The 14,002-nt window shown below is 29.8% G+C and overlaps 1 protein-coding gene across 1 annotated transcript in view; it reads left to right on the top strand.

Moving 5' to 3' along the window:
• Positions 1 to 5,869: 5,869 nt before the first annotated feature.
• Positions 5,870 to 14,002, top strand: part of LOC108691648 — an 11,796-nt gene continuing 3,663 nt past the window's right edge. Inside the window, exons 1-8 of the mRNA XM_018199499.1 lie at positions 5,870 to 6,232; positions 6,493 to 8,404; positions 8,567 to 9,081; positions 9,124 to 9,219; positions 9,262 to 10,044; positions 10,712 to 10,786; positions 11,316 to 11,429; positions 11,873 to 13,828. Coding sequence (XP_018054988.1) covers positions 5,870 to 6,232; positions 6,493 to 8,404; positions 8,567 to 9,081; positions 9,124 to 9,219; positions 9,262 to 10,044; positions 10,712 to 10,786; positions 11,316 to 11,429; positions 11,873 to 13,828 — 5,814 coding nt within the window. The remainder of the gene's footprint in view (positions 6,233 to 6,492; positions 8,405 to 8,566; positions 9,082 to 9,123; positions 9,220 to 9,261; positions 10,045 to 10,711; positions 10,787 to 11,315; positions 11,430 to 11,872; positions 13,829 to 14,002) is intronic.

The raw sequence follows: 14,002 nt of genomic DNA, 5'->3' as shown, positions 1-14,002 counted from the left end.
TAAATTGATATTCATTAATCTTTATTTTGTTAAATTAATTTTACATTCTTGAATTCTATATAAAATTCTAATTTTATGCACAAACTTTTTTAATGACTTATTGCAGAATATAATTTTTAGAATACTATAGTATCTTTATTTTTTCTTAGATCTTATTTAAAAAAAAATGAAAATATTAGTATATATTACATTTAATAATAATAATAATAATAACTTTATTGAAATAAAACTTAAACATAAAATAATATAATAATATAAATACATAAGAGAAATAAAGAAAATCTTGTTTTCTACAATAGGCGAAGCAACAGTAAATGCTATACTTTTTTTTTGAAGCATAAATCTAAATTACATAAAAAAATAATAGCATATATCAAAAAAAGATCTGTATGTATAGATATTAATTATCGAATTAAAGAAGATATTACTTATAAGTACGAAGAGAGAGAGAAAAGAGAGAGAAAAGCTGATTTTATTCAATTTCATTAAATCTCTTACTTACGGGTCGCTATCCTAATGTAAGTTAGTATTCTAACAGTTCGTAGATGTACATTATACACAATTGAGAATCTTTTGCCACAAATAAAAGAAAAGTAATTTTTGAGGGCAACGTTCCCATCGACGTTTGACCGTTCACTGAGAGTAATTGCAGCTCTCGATTCTTGTTCTTATAGCCGTTCTATAAAATCTTCGGGTGATAACACCACTCAGGCCGCTAGATAAAGACCAAGATTGACTCGAGTGACCTATTATTTATTATGGATCTGTGGGAGGAATTGCTATCCTGGTTGTTCGTCGAAGATCGTACTGGATACGAAAAATGTGTAACGGAAAAGTTCTGCTACATTGCTTCCACAGCATAGTCTTTTTCAATGCAAACTGATCTATGATTTTCCAATGTATTCGTCAAAATTATTTATTTTATTCTGATAACATTAGTCACTATCTCTAAACTTTTGTACAAAATGTAAAAATTAATAGATAATAAAAAATTTTGCATACATTTTTCTATTTTATTTGTTGGGAAAATCTAAAAATATGTAAATATATTTAAATTTAAAGTATAACATTTTTTTATGAATAAATTTAGAGATTATTTGTTTTTTTTATTAGACATTAATATTTTATAATTGATGTTATTCATTGATAAACAAATATAATATAAATTAATAATCTGTATTTAATATAATATCCATATACTAATTTATTTTTTATAAATGAAGTTATTGATAGTAAAACGGGGGAAATACTTTATATCATTTTTATATCTTTATTATATCTAGAGAATGGAAGTAAGTTGTTACTTGTAATGAAGTTACCCAGCAAACGAGAATGGATTAAAGTGGATTGAAATTTTTTTATCCGAATGCGTATTTTAAATAGCAAATATTTATTTTGGATTTAATTGGATGCAATTAATTGGATTGAAAAACTACATTTCTTATTCAAAATTTTGAATTGAATAATATTCACAATGTATGTGTTTTGCACAGAAAAGCTAATATTATTTTTAGGTTCAAAGGCATAGAGATATGCTCCATGCAATTCCTATAAATGAATAAAAATACATTCAGGATTGAAAAGCATTCAATTTAACATTCGTGAATCGATATTTCTGAAAATCTGAATCCATTTCGATTCATTTTAATCTATTCTCATTTTAATCTATTTGCTGAGTATAGTTACAAGTTATTTTTTGATAACTTTTTTTCTTTGGTAACAGTAACGAAATTATATTTTTTTGGTAACGAATTTTACAGTAACAAAAGTTATTTTTATCATTATTTTATACACGATTGGACACAATATGATTGTGACAGAAGCTATTCATAACGCTTAAGACCCCTAGGCTCCTAGATCCCGTCCGCTGTGATTAGTAATCATCGATTTTAAAAAAGTAACAGAAAAGTAACGAAAGTTTTCTCAAGTAACGCTAATTGTAACGAGTTACTTTTAAAAATCGGTAACTAGTAACGATAACTTTTACTTTACACGGTAAGAAGTAACTGTTGCTTTTAAAAAGTAACAGTTCCCATTCTCTGGTTACATCATGAAAAATATGTATAAGATTCTTTAACAAATATTATGCAAATTAATTAAGTAATTGGTAATTAATGATAATGAGTATCGCGACGTTTTGAAATTTATGAGAATGTTCTGCAATTCTTCCTAGTAGTGTGTTTAACCTTTCTATCAGATGAGAACATAGGTCATGCGTCTGATTATCGCGTGTATATTTTCATCAATCATTTTAAATGCCAATAAGCGATATATATAGAACATATTAACTGGCAGATTTAATTCATTTTGATCTTAGTCATTTTGATAAAAAAATTTTTTTTTACATTTATATATCGTAATTGAAAATTAACAAAGATCTTAACAAAGGTCTTAATAACACTAGCCTGTGAGTTTACACTTTAAGCTTGAATAAACATTTCCTGCAATTTTTTAAATGCTGAATATGATGTATTGAGAATGGTTATCTTGAGTATATTATAATATAGATTATAATATAATATACTTAATCAAAAAATTCTGATTTGTTTTTTGACCAGATTATCAATCAAATATAATCAGAATTTTTTTTCTATTGCGATCTATTGATGTCAAATTGTTTTATCAGTTACATTTTTGAAAAAAATCAAAGAGAGACTAAGAACGATTTTGAAGATTTTCATGACATTGCATGACACTAGCAGTAAATTTTTTTCTAAATTTCGTCAATGCCTTGCGAATATATTATATTTTTTAGTTTTCAAAAGTATTTTGTTTTATTTTAGTATGATTTTTTGGTACATTTTTTAGCAATTTGAAAATGGTCATATTGTATTTTATCAATTTCATTTCGCTCAAAAACATTTATTTTCCACATAATGCAATGTTAAGTTTGAATAATATTTTGCATATTGTATTATATGAAAAAATTTGTATTATATGAAAAAAGAATTATTTTTAAATTGCTATATCATAAAAATGGAACATCATATCAAAACGAAAAAAATGCAATTTAAAGCTAAAAGTTGATATTTTTGTCGTTATGAAATGTCATTAATGAAATTTAGAAGAAAAATTGTTGTCACTGCAGACAAAGTTCTGAAAATTATTGTTTATGTTTCTTTAATATAATTTTTTTAAAACTATAATAATTAATTAATTTGTATATTGCTAAAAAAAATTTTATATATATTTTACATAATGTAAAAATTTTTAAAACGGATTCGTGTTTATCAGGCAAAAAATACATTAAAAAGTGTGAAAAACAATTTCGTTATAGACTAGTAATTGAAAATATAATAATTAACGAATGATTCTGTTATATTTTTTCTTCTATTCTTTTCTCTTTTTCTTTTTTTTTACATTTATTATTTTTGTTACATAAATTTATATAAAATTTATATTTTTTTTAATAAATAGAATTAAAAATGCATATATATAGTTCTATGAACTTTATCTTGTGGAAATAATTAATTTAGTTCTCATTATAATTTAAAATATATTTTGAAAAAACGTTGTATTTAATTATAGCCACAGTTATAATTCTTCATGAAAAAAATGCAAATTTAATGTTTACTACTGTAAATTTATCTTGTAGATTTATTTACATTTATACTGTAGATTTATTTACATAATTAAGAATAATCTAATCAATTTGTATATTCTAAACTTAATTTTAAAATTAGAAATAAATATAGAAGTATGTGTAAAACATAATTATGAATAATCTAATCAATTTGTATATTCTAAACTTAATTTTAAAATTAGAAATAAATATAGAAGTATGTGTAAAACATAAAAAGGTCGCAATTAAAATGTTGTGTAATTGTCATATAAAATCAGTCGATAAATTTGTCGGCAAAGATATTACTCAATTATAATGACTTTACAATATGGCAATTTCTTCATACATATATGAAATATCAAACACAGGATATAGTCTCGTAATCAACGTGTTCATCCTGTGTTCACGAGAAATGTGAAAGATTCTTGTAATCAAGTTTAACAACAAGAATATATTTCGTAAAAATACTTATACCCTGGTTTCATAATAAATATTTTGTCATATCTTTAATTCATTCATACCCAATACATTTCTCTAGAACTGACGCTAATTAAATAAGATTTTAAAAATATATAATCAAGAAACAAGTGAGTTTTCTTAATTTTACTTTTAATTATAAGAATATGTGACACAATAAATAAAATAAATAATAATTTCATTTCTAGAACTAAAATAATTAAGAAATTTTATAAATATCTTAAGGTATTTGTAAAAAATATTTTATTCTGTAAATATTTTATAATTTAAATCATTGATATATGTATTAAAAAATATAACTCACATTTACATATGTACATTATAAACATTTATAACTCACATGTACGTACATTATAACTCACAAATTGTCGTATTTTCTTTAGTAATTATAAAATTTTTTTTTTTAATGCAATAAAAACTTTCATTTTATTTTACATAATAGACGCTCTTTATTTACAGATTTGCTATTTGCAGTTGACATTTTTGTAATAATATTTATTTAATTCGTGACAATTATTAATATTTATGAATATAAATTATCGTGCATATGTATGCAATTGCATTTTAATTATTATTATATAGTGCCTTTTTTTCGAAAAAGAAAAATTTTTTTGAAAACTGCATATATTTCACGAAATTAATAATTTACATAACAATATTTATGTAAATTAATTAAGACATTTTATCAATTCTATATATAATATTTTATTGTAATTTTTAATTAAAATAAAAAAAGAAAGGAAATCATTTTAAAAACTTTAAATAATATATATTATATACATATATAAATTAAATATTTAATTTCAATATATATAATACTTAAATAAATATGTATAATATACTTAAATAAAGTTTTATTATAATTAAAGCTTTTTTTGTTGAATCTTCGACAACTCATCTTTCTTATGAATTTTATTGCATTCTCCATTAGCATAATCATTGTTATATACTTCTATTATCGTATTATTTTAATGTGATTTGTTAAAATTTCAGATATTTTTATGCTTATCTATAATTTTCTAAGACTTTTAGAATGAATCTCATTCTAAAGATCAAAATCTCACTTTTAAAGATTTAAGCAAGTCTTTCTTAAGATTGATTCAATTCTTTAGGATGATTCTGATCCAAAGAATTTAGCCTAATGATTTAAATTATTATTTAAGTATATATTATTGTCTGAGTACGTACACAAATAATTGATCGTATACGTGCTAAATATTAAATATTACAAAAATAACAATGTATTTATATAACATTCAAAGTGCAGCTTTATTCATTCATTCATTTATAAGCCTGTTTTTTTAGTTGAATTTTTGCACTAGTTCATTTTTTCTTTTTTTTTTTTTCAAAAGGAAAGAAGAAGAAGAAAGATGAATTGATGCAAAAGTTTAGCCAAAAAGGACAGGCCTATAGTTGTAATCATGGTGGAATGATTCCGTCGTAATAGTCATTTTTGTCGATCGAATTATTCTGTTGATAATTTCATTTGACTTAATCCAACTTGAAATTAATTAACTTAAAATTTAAATTTAATCGTGTTTGTCTAGTCCATTTTTCAACAAATATTAATTAAACTCAATATTTTAATTAAATTCAATATTTCAGAAATTTATATAGCTACTGGATATCAGAAAATGTAAACATTATAAACTGTTGATTAAATGCAGTCTCATATATTGCTTATGTCGCTCATTAATTCAGGTTAGCTCTCTTTTTTTGATTAATTAAGATTTTATAAAATCAAAGTGGTAGAGAGTTATATAACTGTATGTTTACTTAATTATATTTTCTGAAAATTTATTAAGAATTATATAAAACAAAAATAAAAATATGGAGCTTAAGAAGGAAACATCATTCGATATGAACAAAGAGAAAGCAAAATTATTCAAGACAAAAATAAAACAGCTTGCTGAATATAATGAGATAGTTTCGGCCGAAACTATCAATGCGATCGGAGATGTTACGAAAGATATTACGAAAGATATGACCAAGGATACACCGAGCAGCGACGAGTTCGATGAGGATCTAGAAGAAGAATATCGGAACTTGAATAACATGCTCGATTTACCGAACGATACTTACTCTCTTACTAAAATTACAGCGGAGTTACCATTGTGCGTCAAGTATGGTGTTCGTTCCGGCCTCATTCACTCAAACATGCCGTATTTCTCACCGTTATCTAGAGGGTATCAGGTAATCACAATAGCGATTAGTTGATGATGCAAACTTTATTTTAGGAATGTTTCTTAACATTTTTTCACAGGAGAATTGTTTGCTTTCATCCATTTTCCAAGGAATTAGCGAATTGTTTGTGTTGCATTCTATATATTCTTTTTGATATAATTAATTTGAAAATTAATTTTAAAAATTCCAATATTAAAACAATTATTTTTTAAATACAAATATTATTAAATATTGCTTTGCAGTTTCTCATTTCGCAGCTCTAATAACAGGGTGGCGCCATAGCGATTGCAGCTTTTGCCACGACCGGAATTCACAAATCTCGCTGTTGGAACGAAGCGATGATCGATCAAATCGTCGAGGACGGCGACACTTTTTATTGCGAGTCCTACAAAGACGTGAACACGGACGATCGCCGGACAATGACCATCCTCGACTTGAAAAGGATTCTTCTTCTTCAGAAAAAATTTAATGTGGAAGTTAAGATTGAGGATCCGGCATATGCTGGGAAGTTTCGTTCGCGCAATCCGATAGAGCTTCATCTGGCAAAAGCATTAGAACTATTTTTTGAGCGACACAATGCCGGGATCCTGACATCACCGGTGCTCAATATAGCGATCTGGAAGAATTCGAAGTATTATTATATATTTGATGGTCAGGCGCGACGAGAAAGCGGCGATCCAGCAGCAGATAGAGTTAGTGGATCAGCCAAACTGTTTCTCGTGAAAAACTTGATAGGATTACTGTTTATCATTCTTGAAAAGAGTAACGTTCGAAATGAACCCTTTGTAATTTATCCTATATTCATCAGCAATGTCGAAATGATTTTACCAGAAGATGTCGAGGAGGCGAAGATACTTGAGAAGCCGCGAAGAAGACCGAGCGGTTATAAAATTTGTGAAAAATATCGAGCTATCGTACAGGGATCTTGTCATCTAATGCATCCCGTTATTCCGGAAGCTCTGCGAGGTAAAGGACATCTGATTATAGCTATGGCAGCCTTGATATATTCTCGATTGATCAATGCCAATAAATGGACGACCGCTTTAATCGATTTGATTTTTAATCAGGCCAATATTTATCTAATCGATCTAATCAGAGTTCTGGAGAAGAAACTCGACAACGAATTCGAGCTTCGTTTAGACGATTTAATGAGCGATATTATTCTCGGAGTATATTCTGCCAAGGTAAAGGTAGATGCGAATGTAATATCGAGTCAAACGCAGAAAAGTTCTATTGAAATTGGTATAAAAGAGTTCTTTAAGATGCAAGAACTCGGAATACTCGAGATCAAGAAAATCTTTTACGCGATCTGGAAGGATGGTGACTCATATTATTTCTTTAATCCATTTGCTTGTGACGATGAGGGTTTCAGGATAGATTACAGTGATAGAGAACGCATGACACATGATACTACGAGAGATGTTGCTTGCGTTACCATGAATAGCACCGTAAATGACATGGTGGAGATAGTGCTGGAGAATATTAGCAATGAGGAAAACGATCCTTTCCTAATACATGGAGTCAAGGTACTTTATGTCAAGACTGGAGTGACGCCAAGTGGGCAGTTTGAAAAAGTGATTTATCGAGAGAGTGGTACAAACCGTAGACCACGGGCGCCGTTGCCTCTGGTATCAATGGATATGACAAAAGTTGATTTGATCGATGCGACACCACGCTTACGACCAGAGTCACATAAATTTGCAGATGTGTCTATTCAATATCCGGAGCTTATGCAGGATATAGATCAATACATGATGACGGTTGATGAACCAGTAACTTTTATAATTGCCCAAGAAAAAGTTAAGAAAATAAAGAAAATAAAAGAGAAAAAAGAAGAGGAAGAGGAGGAGGAGGAGGAGGAAAAGGAAGAAAAGGAGGAAGAAGAAGAAGAAGAAGAAGAAGTGAAAGTAGGCTTTATCAGAGGATATGATTTAATAAACAATCACTGTCTTATCGTTCGTGGTACCAAGACTTGTATGGATCTCACATATAATACGCGATCACAAGGTAGACAAGGATTAATAATCGCTTTGACTGTGTTGGCATATAGAAAGTTAAAGGATCCGACGCGCTGGCGATGTATAGACGTAGATCAAATTCTTAATATAGGCAACAAGGCTTACGAACAAGTTATAACATGGATTCAACAAGGTCGACCGGAAATAAAAGAAATGAAAGAAAAAAAATTGAAAGAAGAAGAAGAAGAAGAGGAAGAGGAAGAAGAGGAAGAAGAAGCCGAAGAAGAAGAGGAGGAAGAGAAGGAAGAAGAGGAAGAAGAAGAAGAAGAAGAAAAAGAAGAAGAAGAAGAAGAAGAAGAAGAAGAAGCTGTTGTTCGGAAAGTAGCACGTGCTCCGAGTCATTTGGATATCTCTCTCTTACCTCCTACATTGAAACTAGCTGAAAACAACGTTTTTTTTAAAACAAGAATGAATGTTGCTAATGGTGATGCGAATCCTTTGGCTAATCTCGCGGAGGCTCTCGAGCGTTACTTTGAACGATATTCCGAAACGATATTGGAAAACAATAGATTGATGTATGCGATTTGGAAGGAGGATGGAAAATTCTTCCTCTTTAATCCTTATGGTAGCAATCAGGAGGGATGGCGTTTTTGGCAATATTCAGCTGGCTTCAATGTAACGGATCGTTTCAATGAATTGATCAAACTGCTTTATGGCATCTTAGAATACAACAATTCGCGTTTCTCACTTCATTTCGTAGCTCTGGACGCTATAGAACCAGGAAAGTACAAGTCGTCTGTGGAAATCGTAATACCGGAGGAGAAAACAGAAAAATTCCAAACAAAGTTTCTTCCAATTACCGATGACGATTTACTAGAACTTGAAGAAAAGAAACTGGATGTAGAAGTGGTAAAAGAACTTGATAAAAAGGATATAGAAGAGGAAGAAGAGAAAGAGGAAGAAGAAGAAGAAGAAGAGGAGGAGGAGGAGGAGGAGGAGGAGGAGGAGGAGGAAGAGGAGGAGGAAGAGGAAGAGGGGGAAGAGGAAGAGGAGGAAGAGGAAGAGGAGGAAGAAAAAGTCGAAGTGGAAGAAAAAGAATTAAGTGAATTTCTGAAAGAAGATCCTACGTTATTCGTCGAGGAATCCGTGCAGCCTGATGCACCTTATAGCCTAAACTTGGCTCTCTTGACTTCCACAGTGAAGATCCAAGATCCGATTGAAGAAGAGTTAAAGAGCTTACCCGAAGAGATAATAATGGAAAAGATGAAGTACGATCATCCACCGCCATACGTGATGCCGCCAAGGGGAACGCTTCGCGTTTTGCTGGAAGCAAAATTAGCCAACAAGTCGATCCCATCTCTCGTATCGAGATTCTCGATCGACTCGAGATTGGAAATCAAGAAAGGTGATGTTCCTGTAGACTCCACATTAGCCACGATCGTGCCGTTGCTTCGGGACACGAAACCTTCAAAGATGATTAAGCTATCTCTCAGGAAGTACTTGTACTCGAGATTGCCGCCTATCCGTATGGTGCCTTTAAGAGCTATCGACGAGAGTTACATTCAGGACAAAGAAATTGATAAAGCAATCGACGAGAAATATCTTGAGCGAGAAAAGCTGAAAAAAAGGGAAAAAGATAAGATGTTAGAGAAATTATCGAGAGTGTCTTATGTGAGACCAGAACTGATACCACGTGGACCGATAATTAAGACTCCCGTTTTAGTGATAAAGCATCTAACATATCCTGATGAGCAAAAGAGAGCGTTGAAAACTGCATTTACTATCAAAAAGATTATCACCGATACAGAAAAACTTCTATTCAAGTTTAAATTTCTGAAATTTCAACTTGATGTGCCTCTGCAGGTTAATTCATTTTTTAATAATTATAAAAATATAATAGAAGAATATATAATAATTAATGAATATACATATATTTAATAAAGAAAATAATAATATATATATTGTTATTAATAAAAAGTGCAAGATGTGCCAAAACAAAACGTCATAAATTTATAAAATTTTTCAGGAGAAATAAAAACTTATTTTCTTAAAAATTATCACTTCAAAAATTCTATAAGAAATTACTATATTAAAGATATGAGCAAAGTTTCTGCAAAAAAATTTTAATTAGATCTATTAATTAAAAAAATCGTTAAAGATATTAAAATTTCAAAAGTTTGTAAGTCTAAATAAAAATACTAAAATATTTAAATCCAAATAAAGATACAAATTGTATAATAGACATATAATGTTTTGATTTATTCATTTTTTCTGCTTTATAGTAGCACTCTCCACAAAAAATATTAATATGAGATAGAACATCAATTATAACTTATTTATACAGTAAAACACAGTATTTTTATAATTTTAATACAATGCTTGTCATGGCAAGCTTATATATTATTATATAGTTTGAGAGACAAAAAAAATTGCAAAATTATATCACGTTTTTATTTGTAGTAGATATTATTACTATTTGATTTTTATTTTTATGGAAATTTTCTTTAATCTAAACTTTCTTTCTATTTAGCTGTTGGACAAGAATGATGTTAAAACGAAAAAGACGAAGAAAACGATAATTAATGAGAAATACTTCGATAAGAAAGTAGGTCTTTCGTGTTATCAGAAGTGATTGACTTCAAATATAATTTTAAAATTAGATAGTATTAGATATTTTAGAATTGATGCGTTACCAATAATGTGCAAAATATATCGCTTATTGACTACACTAATGATTTAACTTAAAAATTGTTATTTTTTTTTTTAGTCGCTTGTAAAAACATATAGAAACACATAAAGAGAAAAAGCATATTTAGATAAAAATGGTTCCAAAATTATTATTTTTTTTTTTCATTTATATACATTGACAAAAAATTTTTAATTAAAAATAATATCAATTAATTTGATTAAACGCAGCTGTCATAGGTTAGCAAATAGTCGTTAATTTAAACAAATAACATGTTTTAAAATACAAGATTTTATTGACATGGCTATTTAAGCTAAATATATAAATACTTGAACTAAATAATCATTATGAACTAAATGCAGTCAAATTAACTTTTTTCTCACTGTAGATATTATTACTATTTGTTTTACTTTTATAGAAGCTTTTTTTAATTTAAATTTCCTTTCAGTTATTAAACAAGATAAGTGGTAATAAGATGAAAAAGAGGAAAAAAATGATAATTAAAGCAGAATACTTCGATAAGAAAATAGAGCTTCCGCCATCGGAAATTATTGGTTTCAAAGTAATTTTGTAATATAGATTTATATATTTTAGAATTGTTGCGTACTAATAATGTACAAAATATATGTGACACGTTACAATAATGACATAATTAAAAAATTGTCATTTTTTAAATTTCTTGTAAAAAGAGAATGAAAAGGGAAAAAAGCATACTTTGAAAAAACATATTTTTATTCTCTTATAATCAGTTATTTATAAAAAATTGTATTTCAAAATTAATATTACAAAGTTTTAATAATTCAAAATATTTAAAATTATTTTTTCAAAATTTTTATTTTTTAAGTTGTTGAAACAATGCAATATTATTTAATATTATAAATATATATGTACATTATATAGTTCAGAGTCTTATAAACTAATTTATATCTGTCATTCTGCCTCAATATTTATATAATTTATTTGACAAGTAGATTATTTAGCAATTAATTTGAATATTATTTAAAGGTCGTGGATGAAGATACAGAGATAATACAAGGCAATTATAGTTTATTGGATCGTACAAAAATTGAACCTTCTCACTTCAAATCTTGCTTTATTTCGGCTGTATTATGCATTTTGGCTAAAAACATGCTAAATGCAGATCGCTTTTGCGACAATATTCTAGATTATTTGATCTTTCCCGCCAATAGCATCGATCAACAAATCGGCAAACTGCGATACAATGGATATAGAACATTTTATTTAAAAATAATCGTTCTGGATACAAGTTTCAACATTATTCTGAAAAAAATCATTTATGCTAATCCCGAAAGTTCTCCGTCCGACGAGCTTGATGCAGTAATCAATAAATTTTTAGAAAACAATCAAACTGGTATATTGGTGTTAGCAAATTGCGCTTATGCATTTTGGACAGCGGACGATAAATACTATCTCTTTGATCCTTATCCTTGCGACGAGAAGGGAAAGGTCAACGAAGAAGGCTATTGCTGTCTCATGAGATTTCGCAATTTAAAATCCATGCTCGACAGAATTAAAGAAAACGCTGATAAAACTGTAAGAAAACCTTTCCGTATCTATAGCGTATCAGTCATTTACGCAGAAATGAAAAAACGGAAACGAAGGAAAGGTATCAAGCGTCGCCCGAAATTAGAAGAGATGACGAAAGAGTTGATTTCTAGCGAAGAAAAACTGGCTGTATCAACGCCAACAGTCAAGTCGGAAGTGTCTCTGATCGAGTTAGTCAAATGGGTTACTGAGGGTCCAGAACTGGATCCTCATTGTGATGTCGCGATGGCCGGTTTTATACCGATGCGATATTACAAGGCCTCGGTGCTCGACAAAGTTGTTTTGGAGAAGAACATTACGACGCCTACATTAGCACCGTTCGAGCTATTAGAGGCTCAAGATAACGAGAAAATGGAGAAGGTGAGAATAATACCATTTGAGAGAATATTTTATAACAACTCGTCCATCCAGATCCCAATTGATCTTTGTATCATGGCGTGGTCATTGATTCATGATCTAGCCTCTTGGTCGGAACGCACTATCGATGGCTTAATTGAGGCTGCCATCGATTACGCCTACGACAGCGTGTTAGCTAATGAAGACACTTCCGTGAGTGATATGACCGACGCGGTATTACCGGAATTCGAAATAGCAAATTATGTGTTTCGGGCAGTATTTGCGCCGTTACATTATGGGTTCTTATATACGAAGAAGGGATGGAATCTCGCAATGACCGTGGAGAAAATATTCGAAACAGCGATCTACACTGGTGGGATCATTGTCTGCCATTCCGCTCACATAGGTGTCACGAAATGCGGCAAGAATTACTTTGCCTGGTGGACAGTCACAGGGACGAAAAACCTGAGAATAATTGTGACTAGCTGCTTTGACGAGTTTCTTAAGCTGATCGTTAAAGTGATCAATGTGCCTCAGACGATTGGATTTACCGTAAGAGCGATCACCATATCCCACGCTCTGAAAACAGCACCAGATTTCAGCGATGTCAAAGGTCTTCATGAGCCTAGAGTAACGATGGCATCTCTACCAGAGATTTATCTACCAGAGAAAGAGCTTCAGGATTCTTATGATGCCAAAGCGATCTTCAAACCAATCGCTCTCGCACCGAAACCGATCTTCATACTTGGAACGGTAGCTCTTCGCAATCGCGACAATCTATTGGAGCCACGGATGAAACGTTGCTATTTCATCGCGTTATTGGCTGTTGTGGTAAAGAGAGATATCGTTCAGTCGCCACTCCCTGGTATGATCGACAGAATTCTCGAAGTGGCGGAAAATTTGTACAGAGGATTTCCTGCCGAGTCAAAATTTCATGCGGAGCATATCTTGCGAAATGTCCCGCTGATGAACAGGTTCTTTGATCTGTGTGATTGCGCGTTACCCTTAGTTGTGTTGACGACGAATTCTCAGACTGGCAGAAATGATTTTTACGTGCAAGTGAGCGTCGAGAATAAGAAAGAAAATTATTTTTCCTCTGCTTTCTTTTTTTTTTTTGTAAAAATGGAATAATATTCCTATTTTACTTTGTATAATTTTATCTAGCATAATAATTCATTTTTTAAACTTATCATTTTATATCAATTTTACTATAATTATATTTTAATATAATAT

The sequence above is a fragment of the Atta colombica genome, unplaced genomic scaffold (assembly GCF_001594045.1).
Source record: "Atta colombica isolate Treedump-2 unplaced genomic scaffold, Acol1.0 scaffold49, whole genome shotgun sequence".
NCBI lineage: Eukaryota > Metazoa > Arthropoda > Insecta > Hymenoptera > Formicidae > Atta > Atta colombica.
Note: the sequence above shows the minus strand (reverse complement) of the source record. Positions and strands in the feature narration are given on the sequence as shown.